We start from the raw sequence: 24,216 nt of genomic DNA on the forward strand, positions 1-24,216 counted from the left end.
TTATTTTGATATATCACAGTGAAAGATTTATCGTCCTCTTTTTTTTTTTTTTTTGCAAACCGTTAAAAAAAAAAAAAAAAAAAAAAAAAAAAGTGCTAACAGCATTGTCATGCATGCACCATCAGAAATATCAATAGGTGAATTTTTGTTTTTCTGCAATGTCAAAGTTTATTCAATAGCAATAAAAGTTTGTTGGCTTTATTTTAGTTCACAAAATATCACTGATTTCACTTAATAATCATGACCACTGGCAAGTGCACATTCTTTTATTTCAATCCTCATACTAGTATTAGCTCTTAGATCACACATTTACACTTCAAACAACTATGTGTTATTACAGAATAGAATTATGGGTTAAAGAGAATATGCAGTTCTAAAAGGCCTTACTGAAGGCGAAACAAAAGACTAACAGAATCAGAGCGGGTGGTTGGATAAGAAGTCAACTAACACAACTTGCAGAGTTTTCCATGTGTGTAGGGCTGGTTCTAAGTACAGAGCTAGATCTAGGCACAGAACTGGGGCGATGTGAATAGGCAGTGTCAAGGGAGGGGATTGTGCTGAGAGGAAGCCCCCAGAACTGAGTTGGGAGCAGAGTTGGGAGTTCACTCCTTACTGCTCCTAGGAAGTTATGCACTCAGTGGTCTGATGACAATCACTGGTACCATTGTACTCCAGTGTTAAGTATTTTTCCTTTTATGTGATCCTGGTAAGGGAGTTGCCTCTCTCATTGGTCTGATGTGTTCAATTAGCTCATGGGTCTGACTTTTCAGATATGGTTTCAATATGCCCGTGTGTGTCCATGTAGTCCTGATTTAATTTGATGTTTATAGATGGTGATATTTCACTTGCGTGAATGAGCATCAGTCTGTGCCTTATAGTTCCTGTTGGACAGATGCTCATTGTTACTTGCCCAAGTACGATGTCTAGTCATCCTTCCTCTGCATTTTCTCTCAAAAAGAAGTAGACTGCTATTTTATAAAATGGAGTCACTCAGCACAGGGCCCAGCCTGAAAACTATTGTTTAGTATGATATGGAGTAACTTAGAGCAGGGCACAGCCTGATCGCCACAGAGCTTATAAATCATATTGTACTTGCCAGCAATGTAGAAGATTAAAGAAAAACTCTCAAAGCTAACGCATTTCAACATTCCTTTACAATAGTTGTTACATTAGGTAATAGCTGCTTTTAAGATTTTGGTCCCAAAGAGAAAAAAGATGCTTTCCTAGTGCCAACATATATGATAAGCTTTTTTCTTTTGTTAAACATTTAGGACAGGACATCTAATTCATATGCTTTGGAAACATAGTCTCTCTCTCTCTATATATATGTATATATATATATAATTGCATAATTCATAAAATTATGGCTAATGTGAAAATTAATCATAGACTTTATTTTGTTTAGTTTAAAATATGCAATAATAATCATAATACGTCCTTTGGATTGAAATTCACATGACCTAAAGGATATAGTGTTCAAATTTTCAGGTCTTAGCTACCCAATGTCTTTCTCTGAAGGAAGCACTTATTATTAGGTTTTTTTTTTGTATACTTCCAAAGATGGTTTATATAGATGCAAGAAAATGTTACCTGTGAATAGCCACCTTGCTTTGACAATATATCTTGACTAACTTTCCTATCATAGGAGAAGAAAAGAACTTTTATCTACCCCATCATGGTCAGGTCAGTATTTGTCAAATGACAAGTGGACCAATCAGACTAGATGTATGTATAATAATTAGCTGGCTTTCTTTCACTGAGAAACTTGAATTTGACAAGACAGTTTCTCAGTGGGAAGCAGAATCAGAAGACCCACAAGAAGTTAATGCACTGACGGGATGAGGAGCAGAGATCCTAAATAAGCAGATGTATGAGTGGTAGGAACTATGAACAAGCAAAGACTTTGATAAAATATATGCAGAGTAGCAGAGGAGCTATTTGGTTGGAAATACCTGGAGCGAGAGATACAGAAGAGTAAAAGTAGAGAAACGTATAAAACTTTCTAAGAGCGAATGGTACCTATTAATTTTTCGTGTAGGATATATGTGTTTGTGTGATGTTTGTGCATGTTTGTGTGTGTGAATGCAGGAGCATATATGCCACAGCACATGTGTGGCTGTCAAAGGACAACGTCAGGTGTTGGTCTTCACTTTCACTTTGTTTGAGATGGGGTCTCTTGTCCTTATCCACTGTTACACAAGGCTAGCTGGCCCAAGAGCTTCTGGTGGCTTCTCCTGCCTCAGTCTCCCATCTCTCCTTTGGAGCATTGAAATAGAAAAATGACCATGCCAGAGCCTATGTGGTTCTGGTGCTCCAAACTCATGTCCTTGTACTGGTAAGGCAAATACTTTACCTACCAAGTCATTTTCCAGTTCCTAAATTTCGGTTTTGAAAGTATGGCAGTTCTGTGAATCTCAACCACCTGACTGATAGAATGTATGAATTGTAGGAGAGTCATAAACTTCATTAAGGGAAGCCATAAAGTCAGAAATTCCTTAAAGTAGCCAACTGGCCCTAAATTGGCTGGCCTTGCTCAAGCCTTATCAATTGGTCCTTCCTGGGACTGAAGGATACTGTGGAGCCAACTTGTCTCCTTTAGAACCCTAGAGTACTCACTTTTCCTGCCTGAGAAAATAATCTTTGGAGGAGGACCTTTAGTCATCCAAGGATGGCAGATCCTGGAACCAAGTAAACTCCTGCCGCTTTCTCTGGTAGAATTCCTCTAGGAACCCTCACCGCCCTTCATTAGGGCTTAGATGCCTTATTCCGAGGCCAGGCTTCTCTCCTTCGCTGTGGTGTTCTGGAATAAAAAACACATTCCTTGACTGTTGCAGGCCTGGCTCTGACTCTTATTCCTAAACTGTGAACTTTACTTTTTTTTCTGCTCTCTTAAAATTTAACACTGACTGTGACTGGGTTCCTGTGATTTCAATACTACTTCTATGACTATTCAGTTCGTGAGGGACTATAAGACACTCAATATGCAGGTACTCCTTCTTTCTTCATCTAGTTTACTCTCTGCTGTTTTTGTTGTTGTTGTTGTTGTTGTTGTGAGAGAGGATCTTGCTCTATAGCTCAGTCTGACCTTGAACTCAGCATGTAGCCCAGACAGAACTTGAACTCAGAAACACTCCTACTTTAGCCTCCTGAGTTCTGTGATTAGAGGTGTGAGCCAGGTCCCCGGCTTGTGGGAGGTACTTACAATTAAGATAAAAAGGTAGGGGGAGACAGCCTCAGTGGGTTACAGGGGCTTGCTGCCAGCTTTGACTTATGAGTTCAATTCCCGTAACTCACATAGTGGAAGGGGAAAACTGACTCCCACAACTTGTCCTCTGACTTCCACACACACTCTGGAACACACACACACACACACACACACACACACAGACACGCACATGCACGCACACCAAACAAACGTAAATTTTTTTGAAAGGAAGACATTTAAGTGAGCTCTTTGGCCCTTTCTTCCATGTGAGGACACAGCGACAAGCCATCATTCCCGAAGTAGACAGCCCTCACAAGATAGCTGGTGTTTTGAATGAGATGTCTCCATAGGCTCAAGTATTTGAACCGCTGGTCACTTGGAGGTGCTGTTTGTGGAGATTCATGAGGTGTGGTCTTGCTGGAGGAAGCATGTCCCTAGGGGCAGGCTTTGAGAGATCACAGCCACACCTCATTTTCAGTTTCTGCTTCCTGTGCTGGCTTGGAAATGTGACCTTTTGGCCTTCTGCTCCAGTTACTCCTGCCATGCCCCCACCCACAATGGACTCTTATCCCTCTAGAACCATATGTGCAAATAAAATCTTCCATCTATAAGTGGCCTTAGTCATGGTGTTTATCACAGCAATAGAAAAGTAACTAATACAACATCTAAATGTAAAAAAATATATAGATGTTCTTGGATGCTCACGAAGAATGCAGCCTTGGGGTGGTCACAAACAATAAACAGAGAAAAGCTGACAAATACTCTCTTCATCAAACTCTATCCTGGCTCTTCATCTTATTTAAGACTTAAGACCTGCAAAGACCTGAACAAATACTTAGTTTTTAACAGCTCAAGGCCACATTACTAGAATGACCTTCCTCTTGTTGAAGTGCCTGCAGAAAACCCAAGGCTATCAGAAGGATTTGTTACAGTCAACATCTGAACATATGGCCTGTATTAGACTTTTGTGGCCTGTATTAGATACTTTTGTTGTTACAACAAAATAACAAAATCAGCTTAAGGATTTCTTTTGGCTCACAGTTTGAAAGTACAGGCCATCACAACATTGAGGCAGCTGGTCAAATTGCATCCTGTTGTATAGTAATTTCCTCCAAGATAATACCTTCCACCTTGGAGAGAAGCTGGGTAACAACAGGACTTAAAATGTAGGACCTTGAGACCCTCTTCATTCACCCGCTACCCCCCAATTCCTCCAGACCCCCACTAATTGCTCTTTTAGCTTCTGTAAAATGCTTGGCTGCTGCTTTAGACATGCCTAGACATGCCCTGACCCCCACCTGCTATTCCCCACCCCTTCCAGGAAACTATAGATTAAGCAACCCCGGGCATGAAAACTGCCCTATAAGGTCAAAACAGAGACTCCTGGCTCCACAGATAACAGCACATTCCACAGCCCTGAGAATAGCACCTACCAATAAGAAACTTCCAGGGCTGCATCTTATACATCCAATCAGTTTAAAATTATGTTGGTGCGCCTGGGCTCCTTGAATCAACCAAAATGTATCTTCGGTTTCCCCCTCCTCTCTTTGTCTAAAACCTATAAAAGGCTCCACTCTCCCTTACTCTGGGCTCTTAGCACGGATCCGTTGAGTTGGTGAGGTCTGAGAGCCCGAGCTTAAGCCAGAATAAACCATAAACCTTTGCTTTTGCATTTTGGTGTGTTGGGTCCTCGGTGGTGTTTTTGGGTCCAGTGGATGAGGTATAACAAAAGGAGGTAAACAATAAATAGGACCTATTTAAAGGGAGGTAAACAATAGGCTGTCTAGAGGGAGGTAAACAACAGGAAATTTTGAGGAGAGGTGAAATATTCTGTCCTTCAGGGAAGCTCATTAAACTTAGGAAGTAAATAATTTAACAGCTTCAGGAAGTCCCTGAAATTGGCCAGTTTCAATAGGTCCCTTGCTTCCCAAGCGTATACAAGCCCTAAGGACTACTGAGAGACACTCTTAAAGACCAGGGAACTGCCTGGAAGAGACTCAGATCAACTGAACTAGCATAAAGGACACCATCTAACCTGTTGAGTTGCTGCAGGTTGTGCAGTGCACCCCAGGCTTCCTGCTTTCATGAGCTGTCACTCATACTGGGGTGGGATTTTGGTGATGCAGCTGTCTTTGAGTCACTTCTGCTCCTGCAAGTAGGCCCCTTGCCCATACTCCTGTAAGTAACCCCAATAGAACTCATTGTTTCACCAAGTTGAGTTTTTGTAGTATCCTTACTTTGGTCTATCATCGGTTCCTTATCTGGGGTGAGTAGACAACTGTTCATGTCTTCCCAGGAATAGTGTCACACAACACAGCCAGAGTCAGAAGCAAAGAGCGATGAATGCTGTTGCCCAACTTGCTTTCTCCTTTTTATTTAGTTCGGGACCCAGCCCATGGAATGGTGTGCTACCTGTGTTCAGGGTGTGTCTTCTTTCCTCAGGTAAACTTCTATGGGAATACCGTCACACACACACACACACACACACACACACACACACACACACACTTAGAGCTGTATTTCTTAGGTGATTTTAAATCCAGTCAAACTGACAGTGAAGGTTAACAATTACAAGCTGTTAGGAATGGACCAACAGTTTATTCATGATATTGTATTTTTATCCATTTGGGATGCTATGACAAAGTACCCTAGCTGAGTGTGGTGGTGTATACTGTGGAACCCTCCTCCTTGGCCCCCACCACTGGATTCCCTAGACCCCTGCCCCTATTTAGGACTAACTGCTCTTTTCGCTTCTGTAAATCACTTGGCTTGAGGGAACCAGAGGGACAAACTGCACCATCTCCATTTTGACTGATTCCTCCATTTTGTGATGTCTCACGGTCAAAGACTAGACTAGACAAGCCTGGGCATGTCCAGCCACCCCTCCCACCCCCGGCAGGTTTGAGGCCTTATAAGGAATAAACAGGGTCCTCTAGCCTGGAAGAGAACAGTCAGCACTTTCCACAGCCCTGAGAGCAGCACCCACCAATGAGAGGCCTCTAAGACTGTAACCAATCAATTCAAAAGTATGTTGGCGCACACAGGTTCTTTGGGCCAATCAAAATATAACTCTGTCATTCCCCTCCTCCCTTTGTCTGAAACCTATGAAAAGCTCCCTCCCCCTGCAATCTGGGCTCTCAGACGAACCTACCACGTAAGTTTGGTCTGAGAGTCCGAGCTTAAGCCTGAATAAACACTCTTTGTTCTTGCATGCTCTCTGGACTCCATGGTAATTCTTGGGGATCCGTTCTCTGGGCACAACATATACCTGTAATCACAGCACTAGGGATACTAAGGCAGCATGATTTCTGGGTCTCACTGCAGTGGGTCCCACACTGAAGTCCAAGACAAAGCCCATTGTAAGCATATTTGCTTTGCTCCCCAGTGGACAGCGTTGATCCCAGCCTGGCTGTATGAGGTGGGGGAAATGTGTGAAGGCAGAGCTCCTGGGCCTACTGCAGTTCCACTGCCTCAGTTGGAGTACTGGCCTGAGGTGAGCAGCCTTGGGACCTGTCTGACCCTGGGTTTCACCACAGTAGGGCAGGTACTGGGTTCTAAATGTGTGCTGGATAGCTTTAGTGTCAACTTGACACACCTGGGTTGAGGGAGCCTCAGCTGGGGAATTGCCTCCATTGGACTGGCCTATGGCCATGTCTGAGGGGCATCTTCTTGATTATTGAGTGATGTGGGAGGAGGGCTCAGTCCACTGTGGATGGTGCCACCCCTGGGCAGGTGGACTTATGTTGTATAAGAAAGCAGGTTGAGCATGGGCTAGGGGAGCAAGCCAGTAAGCAGTGTTCCTCCATGGCCTGTACTTCAGTTTCTGCCTCCAGGTTCCTGCCCTGAGTTCCTACCTTGGGCTTCCTGATGAACTGTGACCCAGGAGATGTAAAACAAATAAACCCTTTCCTCCCCAAGTTGGTAGTGGTCAGTGTAGTGGTAGTGGTCAGTGATCATTGTCATAGCAATGGAGAAACAAACTAGAACAAAATGTAAGGTGATCGTTTCCCCCAAGAAGGGAGTATCTATCCGTGCAGGTCTGCTTGGATTTAGGGGAAGAGATGATGTAATTTTTTCCCTTCCTTTCTCAATTTATCTTTTCTACTATACTAAAGCCATGTTCTACTAGTTCTCAGCTGGCTTCCTTAGCTCTTGTGAAAGTAGCTGGATGTATAAATAGCTGTTAAAATTGGTGTTTCAGTGGGCAGACAAGCCTGAAGATCTTACTTGGGCTTCTTGCTCCATTTCTCCCAGTGTTTTTTATGAGCACTAATCCCCTTCACAAGAGCTTCACCCTATGATGTAGTCATTGCTTAGAGGTACTCCCACCCGTTACTGTCTCCTGGGGGTGAGCTTTTAGCATAGATTCTGGGGAGATTCATTTCATCAGACTATAGTGCCTGTTAAAGATAGTACAGAAGGTTATATTCAAAGGTCATGGAAATAAGTATAGGGACCACTGGTGTAGGGCTTGGCAGCCAGAGGGAGAGATTAAGCCAAGTTTTAATTATGGCGTAGTATGGCAAATGTATATTTATAGAAAAGTTATAAGATAGAGGTCTGTTGACAGATGGGGTTTTGCTACATTGCTTAAGCTGACCTTAAACTCTTGGCACTAATTGTTTTCCTGCCTCATCCTCTTGAGTACCTGGACTACGGATGTATGACAACTGTGCTCAACTCTACTTTATTCTGCTTTGGCATCTACTCTATAAAAGCTTCCCTTCAGCTATCTCCATCACAGTCCCAAACCACTTCTTACCGGAACTGCCTAATTCATAAATTGCCATCTACTCAAGTGAATTCTTTAAATCTTTTTTCTTCCTGCAATGTTAGGGGCTAAATTCATAGACATAAGCCTTGTGTATGTTAGGCAAGTGTTTATCACTGAGATACATCCCCAGCCCCCAGCCATTTTTAATTTTTATTTTGCAACAGGGTTTCACTAAGTTGTCCAGGCTAGCCTTGTGACCCTCCTGTGTCAGATTTCTGCAGTAGCTGGGATTACAGGCCTGTGTCATCATGCCAGGATACTTTTTTTTAACTGAAATTTTGTGTATTTCATACCAATTTTTATTTATTTATATTTTATGTGGTGTGTGTTGCCTTGCATGAAGTGCACTCATGCATGTCATTCCCGCAGAAGTCAGAAGGGGGCGTTGGAGTTATGGATACTTGTTAGCAGCCATGTGGATACTGGAAACCAAACCCCAGTCCTCTGCAAGAGCAGCCAGTGCTCTTAACCCCTGAGCCATCTCTCTATCTAGCCCCTTCCTTTCTTTTTTAAGATAGGGGCTCACTAAATAGCCCTGGCAGGCCTTAAACTTTATATGTAGACCAGGCTAGCCTCAAACTCGCAGAGATTTGCCTGCTTCTGCCTCCTGAGTGCTGGGATTAAAGGCATGCACCGCTATACCTTGTGTAAATTGTCCTATTTTCATCACATATGATATTGTTTCAATTTCATACAATTATATACAAGTATTTACTGTAATTTGAGAGCATTTCCTCCCCTCCTTTTCCTCTTCCTACATTCTCCTAGACAGTTTAGATTCTATTTCCATTTCATATATACAAACACGATTTTATGTATCTTTATAGAATTTAGGATCCACAAACAAAACATGCAGAGTGTTCTAGTTTGTCTCTCCATTGCTGTGACAAAACAGTCTGACCACTACTAACTTGGGGAGGAAAGGGTTTATTCAGCCTACATCTCCCAGGTCACAGATCATTAGGGAGTTCAAGGTAGGAACTCAGAGGATGAACCTGGAGGTAGGAGCTGAAGCACAGTCCATGGAGGAATGCTGCTTACTGGCTTGTTCCTCTGCGCCCTCCCCTCCCCCGCCACCAACCTGCTACCTGCTTTCTTATACAACACAGGACACAGCCCCACCTGCCCAGGGGTGGCACCACTCACACAGTTGCCTGGGCCCTCCCATATCACTCAATAATTAAGAAGATGCCTCACAGACATGGCCACAGGCCAGTCCAATGGAGGCAATTCCCCAACTGAGGCTCCCTCAACCCAGATGTGTCGGCACTAAAGCTATCCAGCACACAGTTTTAACTTTTTTAAAAAAAAATTATTTATTATTTTTATTTTATGTCTATGCGTGTATTGCCTGCATGTAGGTAAGTGCACCTGTGTCGTGCAATGCCCATGGAGGACAGATGAGGCTGTCGGATCCCCTGGAACTGGAGTTATGGACAGTTGTTAGCTGTCATGTGGGTGCTAGGATTTGAACCCATGTCTTCTGCAAGAAGTCAGTGTTCTTAACTGCTGAGCCATCTCTCCAGCCCCCCAGAGTTTTAACTTTTAATGTGCCAAAATTTATCTTTCAAAGGCTTTTAGTAGGAAAAGTTCAGGTTGTATTAAGTACATATACAATAGAGGAACAGGCCAAGACTTGGAGACTAATCTTGAATGATGAACAGATATTTTTCATTTTTGAGACAGGGACAGGGTCTCTTTGTAGTCCCAGCCAGCCTGGAACTGGCCGTGTAGACCAGGCTGGCCTTGATCTCAGAGATTCATTTGTTTCTGCTTCTAGGGTGCTGTTAGGATTAACGGCCTGACCCTGAATTATGTGGGTTTTTTTGTTTTTTGTCTTTTTGAGACAGGGTCTCCCTGTAGCCCCAGCTGGCCTGGAACTCACTATGTAGACTGGGCTGGCCTTGAAGTCACAGAGATCCACCTGCCTCTGCCTCCCAAGTGCTGGGCTTAAAGGCATATGCTACCATGTCTGGCTGAATTATGTTTTAAGAGGCAGAAAGCTCAATAGTAAAAATACTGCAATTCTGGCTGGGAATATATAGCTCAGTGGTAAAGTACTTGCCTAGCACATGTAATGTCCTAAATTCAATTCCCTGCACCAAAAATCCTACAAAAACAAAAACAAACCAACCACCGAACTCCACAAGATCAACAAACCACTGTATTTCTGAGGTGAGGCATTACAGTGAAAGACCCTCGAGATGTAGCCCCTTCAACTTAAAAAAAAAAACAAGCAGCCGTGGGAAAGAATGTTCTAACCCTGAGTGGAAAAACCCCAGAAACCCAGATGTGCTCAGAACGGCCAAAACAAGCGGAAGTAGATACTGATCTAAACTCAACCGTCCGTTACGCCCGCCCCCTCCAGATGGCCCCACCAGTGCCTGATTTAGACTCTCCAATCATAAGTCTGCATTTGCTTCTGTAAGAACCTGCTTCCTGCTTTAGGTATAAAAGTGCTACCCCAGACCCTCCCGGGCGCGCTCACAGCTCCGAGCCTGGTGCACCCGCAGGTACCTGTGTACTTCAATAAACCCCTCATGCTTGTTGCATCCAGCAGTGGTTGGTTTTGTTCCCGGGTAATTGGGGCGCGGTCTTTCATTTGGAGGTCCCACCGAGATCTTCCACCAAACCCAGCGACCCGGAGCAACCCTGGCCTTGCTGGGAGGTAAGCTGGCCAGCGCCCTGTCCTGTCTTGCACCCGCTTTGTGTTTTTAGTTCTGTGTTCTACAGCGCTGCGATTGTGGGTCGGACCTCTCTGTACCTGGGCGGTTTTCGGAAGGGAGCTGACGAGCTCAGGCCTTCCTACCGCCACCCTGGGGGACGCCCCAAGGGTCTGGGGAGCCCGATACTTTGGGGCTCAGCACGCATCTGAAGGATACGTGCACTTGGGGAGCGAAGTGTCAACTTCGCCATCTGAATTTGTACTTTCAGTTTTTCTCCGGAGTCGCGCTAAGCGGTGTCTCGTCGCCGGCTGTCTATTTTTGTTGTCTCTGTTGTGTGTCTGTCTCATTGTAATTTTAGAGGACCCCACAATGGGGCAAGGACTAACCACCCCTTTGAGTCTTACCCTAGACCACTGGAAAGAAGTAAAGAGCAGAGCCCACAATCAATCAGTGGAAATAAAGAAAACGAAGTGGACTACTCTCTGCTCCTCAGAGTGGATCACCTTTAATGCACACCTGTAAGCCCTGCAGTTGGTGCAACGAGAGATTTGGAAACCCCTCGCTGCCGCATACCAAGACTCCGCAGCAACACCAGTGATTCCCCATCCCTTTCAGATTGGAGATAGTGTTTGGGTTCACAGGCACCAAACCAGGAACCTCGAACCTCGCTGGAAAGGACCGTATACAGTACTACTGACCACCCCTACGGCCCTGAAGGTGGACGGAATTGCGGCATGGATCCACGCGTCGCACGTGAAGGCTGCGGACCCCGCGCACCAAGAAGCTGCCCCAGCCGGAACATGGCGAGTCACCCGATCCCCCAACCCCCTAAAAATCAAGCTCTCCAAGGCTTCCTGATATTTCTAGCATCCCTTGGGCTTGCCCTTGGGAAATCTGCAGAAAACCCCCACCAACACTATTCAGTCACCTGGACCCTCTCCAGTCTCACCTCGGGCTTAACCCTAAACCAAACCCGGATGGAAGGTCCCCTGATGACCAGCTTCCCAGCTTCCCTGACCTTTGATGTATGCAAGGTACTAAGTCCAGGGGCCCCTTGTGTTTGGGATGATTGGGATGGAGAAACAGTATATGTGTGCCCAGGCACGGGGCGAGATGTATCCGAGAACTATAGGTGTGGAGGGCCAGAGTACGGCTATTGCTACCATTGGGGATGTGAAACTACCGGGAGTGTCTACTGGAACCCTTCTTCAACGTGGGATTTAATCAAGGTGTCCAAAGTCCAGAGTGGTTCCCAAAGCTCTTGTCGTAACAATGAGGGAGGGAGGTGCAACTTCCATCAGTTGCAATTTACAGAAAAAGGTAAACAAGATAGCTGGGACAAAACCCGAGTATGGGGCCTGTTCTTATACCGAAAAACCACTTACGACCCTTTCGGGTTATTTATGCTCAAAAGAGAGATAGCCACCATCTCCCCATGCCCCGTAGGCCCCAATCGTCTCCTAACGGGACTCCTAGGGAACGATCCCCCTAGTGGAACGCAGATACCAGGGGCTACGACTCCAGTGGGGGCTAACCTCTCTCACCCCAACCACACCTCGGGAGTGAGTTCCCGAGCTCGAGCGGGGGATCGCGGGGGATCGACTGCTTAACCTAGTCCTGGGAGCCCATTCAGCCCTTAATCAAACTGCACCCGAACGGGCTAAGTCCTGTTGGCTGTGCTTGGCGGCAGCCCCGCCCTATTATGAAGGAATTGCCACCCTAGGAAACTACAGTAATGTTACTGTGTCCGAACCCCGATGCCACGCAAGAACTCCTCACCCCTTGACTCTTGCGGAGGTCTCGGGGTCCCGGCTCTGCTTAGGAAAACCCCCTCAGACTCACACCCACCTCTGCAACAAGACTATAGACTCCCCTCAAGAGCAAGGTAGTTATCTCCTACCCCAACCAGGAACCTGGTGGGCGTGTAATGCGGGACTCACTCCATGTCTGAGCCCCGATATCCTTAACGGCACTGGGGGCTTCTGCATAATGGTTAAACTTTTGCCCCGAATATTTTACCATCCTGCTGGGGAGGTGGAGCAGTCCTTTGAACAGCGGCCTCACTGGGCTAAACGAGAACCTGTGTCCCTAACCTTAGCCTTACTCCTCGGGGCTGGAGTCGCGGCAGGAGTTGGGACCGGGACAGCAGCCTTAGTACAAGGGCCCCAGTTATATGCTAACCTAGAAAAAGCCATAAGTGAAGATATTAGAGATCTTGAGCAATCTGTCTCATATTTACAAGAGTCCCTTAGCTCCCTCGCTGAGGTGGTACTTCAAAATAGAAGGGGGTTAGATCTGTTATTCTTAAAAGAAGGAGGAATGTGTGTGGCACTGGGCGAGGAATGTTGCTTTTATGCAGACAATTCTGGGGTCGTTAAAGACTCCATGGCCAAGCTCCGCCAAAGGCTAGACGCCAGGCAGAAAGAACGAGAAGCCTCACAACCCTGGTTTGAACGATGGTTTAATAATAGCCCTTGGTTAACTACTCTAGTCTCCACCCTTCTAGGCCCCCTCTTTATCATCCTCCTCTTGCTGACCCTTGGGCCCTGTATCCTCAATAGAATACTTCAGTTCGTGAGGGACCGCCTATCTGTTGTGCAGACCTTAGTTCTTAAAAATCAATACCAAATGCTGAACACTGCAGACTCCGAAATCCCGTAACAAAGGTAAAAGATTTTTCCCAGGCACTAGAAAGAGTGGGGAATGAAAGACCCTCGAGATGTAGCCCCTTCAACTTAAAAAAAAAAAAAAAGCAGCCGTGGGAAAGAATGTTCTAACCCTAAGTGGAAAAACCCTAGAAACCCAGATGTGCTCAGATCGGCCAAAACAAGCTGAAGTAGATACTGATCTAAATTCCCCCGAACTCAACCGTCCGTCACGCCCGCCCCCTCCAGATGGCCCCACCAGTGCCTGATTTAGACTCTCCAATCATAAGTCTGTTACCATGCATTTGCTTCTGTAAGAACCTGCTTCCTGCTTTAGGTATATAAGTGCTACCCCAGACCCACCCGGGCGCGCTCACAGCTCCGAGCCTGGTGCGCCCGCAGGTACCTGTGTACTTAAATAAACCCCTCATGCTTGTTGTATCCAGCAGTGGTTGGTTTTGTTCCCGGGTAATTGGGGCGCGGTCTTTCAACAGGCCGCTCTGGCTGGCTCTGTGAGGTATGCCCACTGCCCATGTGTGTTTAGAGGCTAAACAGGGACGTCAGAAGACCAACATGGGCAGAGTGCTGCCAGAAACACCTGATTCATTACTTTGATTTTAAGTTAATTTTTGGTTATTGCATGTTTAGAAACTTGTCAAGTTTTGGAGACCCCACATTCAATTAAATGACTCTGTGGGTTCATGACCTACAGATTAAAAGAAACTGTAGTTTACAGACACACAAAGTTTTAAACTTAGCGTTACTTAATGTAACCTGAGTAACTAACTCCCTATATAAAAAAACAAAAGAATCTTGGTTTGGGGATGTAATTTTTAATTTAAGAGTAAGTAGACTGCTTGTCTGGCATTCAGGGGATTTAATCCCCAGTACCACACAAAAGCAAGTTACCAAGCAAAATGAAACACCAATGACCCAATGATGGGGTGGGGGAGAGAAAGAGAGAGCTAGAGAGACACTCCAAAAAGAAACAAGGAGCCGAGAAAGCGGGTTACGCTCCTACACACAGTCTCGCGAGAGCTCTGCGCTCCGGGTCCCAGGGTCGCGGGCAGCGGCCAATCCGGAGGGGCGGCTTCCGGCTCTACCGGTTGCTGGGCGACGCGGCGGCGCGGGGTGGCGGCCCGGAAGACTGCGCGCTGAGCGGAGGCGGGAGGACCTGGCGCCGAGGCCCGGCCGCCCCTGCGGGGACGTCGTAGGCTACGCCACTCTCCAGGGCTCGGGCCGCTCACCGCGTGGCCGGGCCGGGTCTGCACTCGGTTCCGAACCGGGAGGGGCCGGCCTCTCAGTGCCTGCAGGGGACCGGACTTAGCAACTTTGCGCTGCTCGTAAGTCGGGATGGTTGGCGTAGGGAGGATAACGGTAGAAACCGTAACTAGGAGCTGGAAGCTTCCCAGATAAGATCGATGGCCGCACGACAGGGCCAAACCAGCACTCCTGGGGACACTTGTGTTTGAAGACTAGAAAGCGCCTTCCGGGGGGTGCCGCTCCAAATTACGTAATCACCGTGAGAAGTGGTCCTTACCGGCCGGAGGGACCAGTGAACACAGCTCTCATGCCCCAAGATGCTGTGAATATGGGTCTGACACCCCAGAGCTAGCACCTGTTTGTCTCGAGTGCCCCTCCTCCCTTTCTCTTTAACTGGGCTGATGTGATACCCGCTTTCCATTACACCAAGGCAGGGGTAAAGAAAACCAAGTGGAATTTTGAAAACTGTTGGGGGGCTGAAGAGATGGCTCAGCAGTTAAGAACACTGGTTGTTCTTGCAGAAGACCCAGGTTCGAATCCCAGCACCCACATGGCAGCTAACAACTGTCCGTAACTCGAGTTCCAGTGGATCCGTCGGCCTCTTCTGTCCTCCGGGGCCATTGCATGACAAGGGTGCACTTTACCTACATGCAGGCAATACATGCGTACACAGAAAATAATAAATATTAAATAAAATATAGAAAATTATATATTTTCTCAATATTAACAAGAAAGTTGAGTAACACCAACTAATTCTGCTGGAAATAATGGGTTTGTTTTACTATCTTTTGAAGAAACTTTAAGATTTTATTTTCTATGTGTATGAGTGTTTTGCTTTCATGTATTGCAAGTGCATGCACTTCCCGCTGAGGCCAGAAGAGGTCATTAGATCCCCTAGAACTGGAGTTAAAGATGGGTGGTAGACCCTATGTGGGTGCTGGGAGCAGAACCTGGGTCCTCTGAAAGAACAGTTACTGCTTTTAACCCCTAAGCCATCCCTCCAGCCCTTGGAAAATCCGTTTTGATCATAGAACCTGCCTTTCAAAAAGTTACATTATGAACCTTCCTATTTCAAGTGAAATAATTTTGTTGCTTAGTCTGTGCAGTTCAAAACCACAAGGAAGCAGAGGCAGGGAGCTATTGGAATAGGGAGATTGTGGGTTTGTTCATTTTTCCTACATAAAGAGATCATGGTATAGCTAAAGCAACGTTTTCAGTAAACAACTGAATGTTCAGGATTGGTGCACAGTTTAAATGATAGAATTGTGGACATTGATTTATGAGTTATCATAGTTGGAACTAAAAGGTATGTAAGATTGCAGGAGTTTACAATCCAACAATTGACCATGGTGGTTCAAAGAAAAGAGAGTACTGAGCATGGGGTGTAGAAACATGGCATTTTAGGTCAACAGTATTTGTTGCAGTTACAGCCCTTCCCTTCCTACTCCTATCTCCCCCCCTTCCTTCGATTATAGGTGTGCATCCCCATACCTTGTTTATTTAAAAAATTTTTTTTAGCCGGGCTTGGTGGCGCATGCCTTTAATCACAGCAGTCCGGAGGCAGAGACAGGTGGATCTCTGTGAGTTCAAGGCCAGCCTGGTCTACATAGTGAATTCCAGGACAGCTGGGGCTACAGGGAGACCCTGTCTCAAAAAGACCAAAAAATTTTTTTTAATACTTTATTATTTTTATTTTATCTGTACAAGTGTATTGCCTGCATGTATGTGAGTGCACCTGTGTTGTGCAATGCCGCAGAGGTCAGAAGAGGGCTTCGGATTCCCCTGGAACTGGAGCTAAGGATGGTTCGTAGCCGCCGTGTGGGTGCTGGGAATCAAATCCAGGTCCTCTGCAAGAGCAGTCAGTGCTCTTAACTGCTGAGCCAACTCTCCAGCCCCTATTTAAAAATTTTTAAGTCAGGTTAGATGTATCTGTCTACTCAAGCGTTTATCATTAAAGGTACAATTTACTAAAATTTTCTCTTTTCTTTGTTGGTGCTGGAGATTAATTGGTCTACCAGTGAGATACCCCTTCAGCTCAAACATAGTAAATTTTTGTAATTGAGAATGCCCTCTATAGGAGGGAACTGAAAGGTGTAAAAACAATGAAGTTTCTCCCTGCCACTGAGACAGATGCTGAGGATTTAAAAATGAATAAGAGCCAGCTTTTGCTCTCAAAGCTTATTTCAGTTAGTGTTGTAGATATTGGAGCAGAGTTGTGTGCAGTGTATATGGTAGAATATATAACAGATTTACAAGCTCTAAGAAGGTAGAAGTGGTTTGGAGTAGTGAGACCTGGCACTGCCTGCTGATACTCTAAAATAGAAAGGAAGGTACATGTTAAACATTTTTAGGATAATTCAGTAAGGCTGATAACCTATGGGAAGAGAGGAAGAGGAGAAGTCAAGGACTAAGTTTTTGACTAGTAAGAGGTAGCACCAAGAGGACCAGTTTGGGGGAGATGACAGATGTATATATGTTTGTTTTGAAATACTGAGTGTCTGAGTGGAGAAATTAAATAATTATCTGTATATAAAAACCTGAACCTGAATGTGTCAGGGCTGGATATAAGGAGTTGTGAATTTTCAGCTTACTAATTGATTAAACTCTTGTGTGGATGAGAGGTTGAAAGGAGAGGTTAGAGAAGAAAAAAAAAAAAGACGGGGATGGCATTGTGTGGAATGCTGCCTCCAAAAAGGCGAGTAGACTATGATAGAATTCGATGAGGGAGCCTGAAAAGAGAAGTAGAATGGGGTGTGCCCTGCAGGTTGCTTCACATAAGAGTGGACATCAGAGAAAGATGATCTTTAACATTCCTGGTCATAATTGGCAGGGGGACTTCTAAATGGAATAGTACAAGTCCAGGAGATGATGGAAACAGGCCACTTTGGAGAGTTTGATTGCATATGGAAAGACTATCTAGGACAGGTTAGAGATATTTTCAGGACAAAGAAATTAGATCTATGGTTAGGAAAAAAGTTGAACATAGCAATACAATTTAAAGATAGCAGCAGCAGTGGGGAAAATATTCCATGGGCGATTGGTGTATGGTTTACTAAAGTTGATGGCATCAAGAGGGCAAATCAGAGTAGACGTTCATCTTGAGTGAGAGGAATGACTGTTGAGGTTGAGAGCAGGATGGAGCTGGTCATTTATATGCACCAAAGGTGATAAAGTTTATGTCAAAACTTTCGCAAATTATTTGGAAATCACGTTATTTGCTGAGAGTGACAGGAACAGATGGGAACATACTTAAGGACCAGAAACATCAGGAGAGAGAATTAGTTCAAAGGGGCTTGAATTTTGGGAGGTAGAATATTGATAAATGATCTCATTTTTCTAGATTTTGATGAGGAGGAGGAAGAGGAGGTGTGCATGTAAGTGCATGATGTATATGTGGTGGTGCTCATGCCACAGTGCACATGTGGAAATCAGAGGACGTCTTTGTGGCATCATTTATCTCCTTCCACCTTTTTGTGGGTTCCAGAGCTGGAATTCAGGTCACTAGGTGTATTAGTCACTTTTCTGCTGCTGTGATAGAAACACAGACCCAAGCAATTTAGAGATGGAAGAGTTTATGTGAGCTTACGGTTCCAGGGGATTTACAGTCCGTCATGTCAGGGAGCCATGGTGGCTGGAGGTGGCTGGAGCAGGAGCAGCAGAAGCTAAGATTTCACATTGTCACACAGGCCCAGGAAGCAAGAGAGCAACTGGAGATCTGGCAAGGCTTAAGAACTCTCTAAACCTACCCCCAGTGACATGCTTCCTCCAGGATAGCCACACCTTCTAAAACCTCCCAAAACAGTGCCATCATCTGGGGACAAAGTGTCCAAACACTTGGAGCCTATGGGGGACATTTTCATTCAAACCACCACACTAGGCTTGTTTGGAACTGCCTGTACCTCCTGAGCCATTTCATTGAACCCAGTCTTACAGTTTTAAATGGAGTATTAAAGTAAAATTTGAACAAAATTAAAGCTGATTTAGCCTTATAATAGTACCTGGGAATGTCGATTTGCAATAAAAATCATCATGAATCAAATGTTTGAAGGAACAGTATGATGGGCTACTTGTAACTTGCTGTACAAGACCTTAAAGGAAAACTGAATTATTTTTTGTTTCCAAACAGTAATTAAAGTGCACAATGGCCAGTAATCACAAATCTTCAACCCCTCGCCCGATTTCAAGGGGTGGAATTGGGTTACCAGGAAGGCCTCCTTCTGGAATAAGACCCCCATCAGGAAATATTCGAGTGGCAACTGGAGTAAGTTTGAATTTTCTATGTAATAACAAATTTTGCTGTTCCTTTATTCTGTTAATTTTATACACTATTATTGTATGGAAGATGCCTATTGATAGCCACAAACATTTTTTAAAAATTTTATTATTTTTATTTTTTAAAATATTATTTTTATGTGTATGAGTATATTGCCTGCATGTATGTGAGTGCGCCCATGTTGTGAAATGCCGCGGAGGTCAGAAGAGGGCTTCAGATTTCCCTGGCACTGGAGTTAAGGATGGTTTGTAGCTGCCATGTGGGTGCTGGGAATCGAACCCGGGTCCTCTGCAAGAGCAAGCAGTCAGTGCTCTTAACAGCTAAGCCATCTTTCCAGCCCCTATTTATTTTATGTATATACATATATTGCCTGCATGTAGGTAAGTGCACCCGTGCTGTGCAATGCCTGTGGAGGACATAAGAGACTCTTGAATCCCCTGGGACTAGAGTTATGGACAGTTGTTAGCTGCCATGTGGGTGCTGGGAATTGAACCCGGGTCTTCCGCAAGAACAGTCAGCATTCTTAACCACTGAGACATCTCTCCAGCCCTCCCACAAACATATTTTAAAGCTATAATATTTTTGTGTGTGGTCCTGGGATTAAACCCTTGGCCCTGTGCATGTTAGGTAATGGTAAAGCCGTAATTAAAATCGTACAGTGTTTTAGGGCCAGAATCAAATGAAATGGAATAGACTAGCAACAGAATCAAGCATATGAGAGTGTTCAGTCAATTAATAATGTGGCATTTCATATTAGTTGAAAAACACAGACCAGTCATAGAGCATCCCCCCAAACTAACGAAGTATGTTTTAAACACTTTCTTGGTCCCTTTCTTGTAGTGTCTTTTATTGAACTTGTACTTTTTCCTTCTCCAAGTGGCAAATCACTTTATTTACCTTTAAATATTTTATTATTTATGTATTTATTCATTTAATGAGTATTGCCTGTGTGTATGTAAGTGTACCTGTGTCATGCAATGCCCTTGGAGATCAGAAGAGGGGTATTGAATCCCCTGGAACGTGAGTTACAGATGGTTGTTAGCTCTCATGTGGATGCTGAGAACTGAGCTCAGGTCCTCCGCAAGAGCAATTTGAGCTTTTAACCTCTGAGCCATCTCCCCAGAACCTGTATTTTATTTTTTGAGACAAGGATTCACTATGTTGTCCTGGATGTCCTGGAACTTAACTGTGTACATCAGCCTAGCCTTGACTTCACAGGGATCCTCCTGCCTCTGTCTCCTAAATGTTGGGAGTAATGCATGTGCTACCACTCCTGGATATTGGACTTCTAAATAGTGTGGAAACTTATATTTTAAACATGAAATTATAGTTGTGTTGGAGGAGAATATATGCAGTTATTTTACAAAAGCTTGACAAAAGCTGAGGGCTTTTTAATGATAGAAACACCTAATACTTGATAATATTTTTTAATTTTTATATTTGAATTTAAGAAATTGAAAATACCATAAATCCAAAAACATATAACAAACTAGTAAAACTATATATTTTATCTGTAATAAAAATGGAGACAAAGTCTTGCATAGATAGCCTGGGCTAGCCTTGAGCTCAGAGGTCTCTTGCCTCAGTTTCTCTAGAACTGGAATTACAGGTTTATGCCACTGTAGCTGTTGGGGTTCAGAATTTTAAAATGAAGTAAAATTTCACTAATTTATAGGTGCTCATTCTATATTAAGTCTATAATCCCATGTTCAAGCAAAATTCCATGAGATTTTTTTTAGGAGCTTGGGTAAGAATACCATTATAAAACTAGACCAGAATTCATTCAGAATGGTAAAAAATAAATAAAAAAAAGAAAAGGTATAAGAGCCAAATATAAATACACGAATGGTATAAGTAAAACTGTTTTTATTGTTAAAGCAACTTAGAAAGAAACTTTACTAATTATTAAGATAATGCCATAGCTGGGCATGGTGGTGCATGCCTTTAATCCCAGCACTTGGGAGGCAGAGGCAGGCTGATCTCTGTGAGTTCAAGGCCAGCCTGGTCTACATAGTAAGTTCCAATCAGCTGGGGTTACAGGGAGACTCCATCTCAAAAAGACCAAAAAAAGAAAAAAAGATAGTGCCATAAATCATTGATTCAGTAAAAGAAATACCACATTTGAAAAAGTATAATCTTTATAATCTGATCATTTTAAGCAAAAGAATAATTTATAGAAATGATTACATTTTCATTATTAGTATAATAGCAAAAATTTGGAACACATTGAATGACCTTATAATAAATAATTTTTAAAGATTTATGTATGTATTTATTATTTTTATTTTACGTATGAGTGTTATGCCTGCATGTAGGTAAGTGCAATGCCCGCAGAGGACAGAAGAGGCTGTCTGATCTTCTGGAACCGAAGTTATGGACAGTTGTTAGCTGCCATGTGGGTGCTGAGATTTGAACCTTGGTCTTCTGCAAGAAGTCAGTGTTCTCAACTGCTGAGCCACCTCTCCAGCCCCCAAAGATTCATTTTTAGTTATGTATATGTGTGTGTATCTGTGTCTGTGTCTATGTGTGGGTATGTGTATGTGAGTGCAGGTTCTCACAGAGGCCAGAAAAGGGCATCAGATCCCCTGGAGCTGGAATTACAGGTGGTTGTGTGCTGCCTAATGTGGGTGCTGGGAACTGCAGTCCTCTGAAAGAGTAGCAGTAGCATGTGCTCTAAACTGCTTAGTGATCTCTCCAACCCCATAAGGAAATCTTAAATGAATTATGTTTGTCTGAATAGGCTATTAGTTATTAAAAATATTTTAAAGTATGTTTCAGAAAAACTCTGTTTTATAATATACCAATTAGAAAGCACTGTAGTATCAATTTATCATAGTAGTATATTTATATATTTACATTTCATAGAAAGAAATGAAAGGAGGGCCAGGTGTGGTGGTACTTGCCCATGCTCCCAGCACTCTGGAGGTTGAAGCAGGAGAATCATAAATTCAAAGTCAGACTGGACTACATAGCTCCAGGCCAGCTTGGGCTGATAGCAAGACTGTATCTTAAAAAAGAAACAGAGTCAGGCTGGAGAGATGGCTCAAGGGGTAAGAGCAGTGGCTGCTCTTGCAGAGGACCAGGGTTTGATTCCCAGTACTCACAAGGTGGCAAGCAACCATCCATAACTCTAGTTCCAGGGGATCCAACACCCTCTTCTGACCTCTGTGGGCAATGCATGACATGAGTGCACTTACCTGCATGCAGGCAATACCCTCATACACATAAAAATAATAAATAAAATATTTAAAAAAATTAACCAAAATCCATAGTTATTCATACAGATGACTTTGAGTAACTGAGAAGGTACGTAGGACTGATGATATTCAGGCTCCAACAATGGACTGATTGTTGCATAGGGATACTGTCCTTTTTTTTTTTTTAATTTTTTATTTTATTTTTAGGGAATAAATCTAAAGTCAGATTTTCTTAAATTTCTTTGATTTTTTTTTCATAGAGTTTGAGATACCATCATCACCTAAGATGGAAATCATTTTTCTTGAAGTCTTTATACATATGGTACTAAGTTAGTGAATTTTTTTCTCTTCTAGTAAAAATTGATACTTGTTATATACTTGTAAAAATAATCTGACAGTTTATTGGCTTGCTCCTATTTGCCAGGCACTTTACCTTTTAACCTTTGTCACTTTGAAGAGTGATGCTCGTTGTATAACATACAAACAATGGCTGATTTTTGAATTTCTTCCTATTTGAGGCATAACCATTATCAACAGTTAGTATGTGTCGTTTAGACTTTTCTATGCATTTAATACAGAAACACACATACACAGTTTGTATGATTAGACTCTGGTCCAGATTCAGAATAAATTATTGCTATATTCATTGCTGTTTACTTATGCCTTTCTTTCATTAATATATTTTGAACACTTACAGATGAGTACATGTACTCATGCTTTCTTCTTTTTAGTATGTGCCTTTTAGTACTCATTAGTTAGGTGAGAACAAGAAGTTATTTAAGTTCTTCCAATTATGCCTGCATAAAGCAGAAGAAAATTGTTTAGGAAGTTCAAGCAGACGCTTGGCATTCTGGCCTAGAGAACATTCTGGATGACCCTGAACTCATGTCATTTGACTTTAGAACTGATGTTGCTTCTGTGTCCAGTATATCCTCTGGAGTGTGTAGTGATGTTGACACCATACTCAAAATAGTTTTCAAGTAATTCTATGAGTCGCTTAAGAGCTAAGTTGTCTGATAATATTAAAGGCTACCCAGCTAACAGAATAAAAAACAATCAAATGGGGGGCATGGAGAGATGACTTATCGGTTAAGAGCACTGACTCTTGCAGAAGACCTGGGTTTGATTCCCAGCACCCACATGGTGTCTAATAACTGTTGTCTGTATCTCCAGTTCCAGGGAAATCCATCACCCTCTTCTGACCTCTGTGGGCATTGCACAACATGGGTGCACCTACACACATGCACACAGTACATTCACACACATAAAATAAAAATAATAAAATATTTTAGAAAACAATCACCCTTTACTTCCCTGGGTTGCACAGCTTCTCCTGTCCTGGTTCCAGCACCTTCCCTGGTAAGTCCAGCATGCGCAGTGTGCCTTGACTCCCCCAGCCTTTTTCACCCTCCCAGCTCCACTGCCAAGTCTCTCCTCCTAGACTGGGTACAGGCCCATTTCTTGTCTTGGCACCCCAGACACCTGGGCCAACCTCTCGGCCTAGAGCCACCACTGCTTCCTGATCCTCTGCATCCAGACCAACCCAGTTCCTCCCTACTGTCCCCAGGAAACCCTCTGGGCCTGGTCCCACCCTCACCTCCCTTTACTTCCCTGGGATGCACAGCCTCCAGTGTCCTGGTACCAGCACCTTCCCTGGGTAAGTCCAGTGTACCCAGCATGCCTCGACTCCCCCAACCTCTTTTACACTCCCAGCTCCCCTGCTGAGTCTCTTCTCCTACACTGGGTCCAGGCCCATTTCTTGTCTTGGCACCCCAGACACCGGGGCTAACCTCTCGATCCAGAGCCACCACTGCTTCTTGATCCTTTCATTGGGACCAACCCGTATCCTCCCTGCAGCCCCCAGGAACCCTCTAGGCCTGGTCCCACCCTCACCTCCTTTTACTTCCCTGGGTGGCACAGCCACCAGCTTCCTGAGACCAACATCTATCCTGGGCCCTTCTCCAGGGACAAATTCTTGAGGTCAGCATCTTTCCTGGAGGGACCCATATCTTAGGAGAAAGCCTGATATCATCTGAGCCTCATCTCACGTGGGCCTCTGTGGGAACTCCTGAAGACAAAAGCAATTAGGCCACTCCAACATAAAATCAAAAGAGAGAACCTGAAGCCTAGACCAACCAGCTTTTCATGCCCAACAAGTAAACCACAAAGGCACATAAAGTTTACAAAAAGAAG

General features: G+C 44.0%; 1 protein-coding gene across 2 annotated transcripts in view; it reads left to right on the forward strand.

Annotated features, from left to right (window-relative positions):
- The first annotated feature begins 14,378 nt into the window (after window positions 1-14,378).
- Window positions 14,379-24,216, forward strand: part of Ift74 (intraflagellar transport 74) — a 102,164-nt gene continuing 92,326 nt past the window's right edge. The window contains exons 1-2 of one of the 2 annotated variants that reach the window (XM_008828956.2): window positions 14,380-14,633; window positions 18,680-18,814. In XM_008828956.2, the coding sequence (XP_008827178.1) occupies window positions 18,695-18,814 (120 nt within the window). In that variant the 5' untranslated portion in view covers window positions 14,380-14,633; window positions 18,680-18,694. Of the gene's footprint in view, window positions 14,634-18,679; window positions 18,815-24,216 lie in introns of both variants that reach the window. The other variant, XM_029561538.1, reaches the window with a different exon arrangement.

The sequence above is a fragment of the Nannospalax galili genome, unplaced genomic scaffold (assembly GCF_000622305.1).
Source record: "Nannospalax galili isolate Female #2095 unplaced genomic scaffold, S.galili_v1.0 scaffold52, whole genome shotgun sequence".
Classification (NCBI taxonomy): domain Eukaryota; kingdom Metazoa; phylum Chordata; class Mammalia; order Rodentia; family Spalacidae; genus Nannospalax; species Nannospalax galili.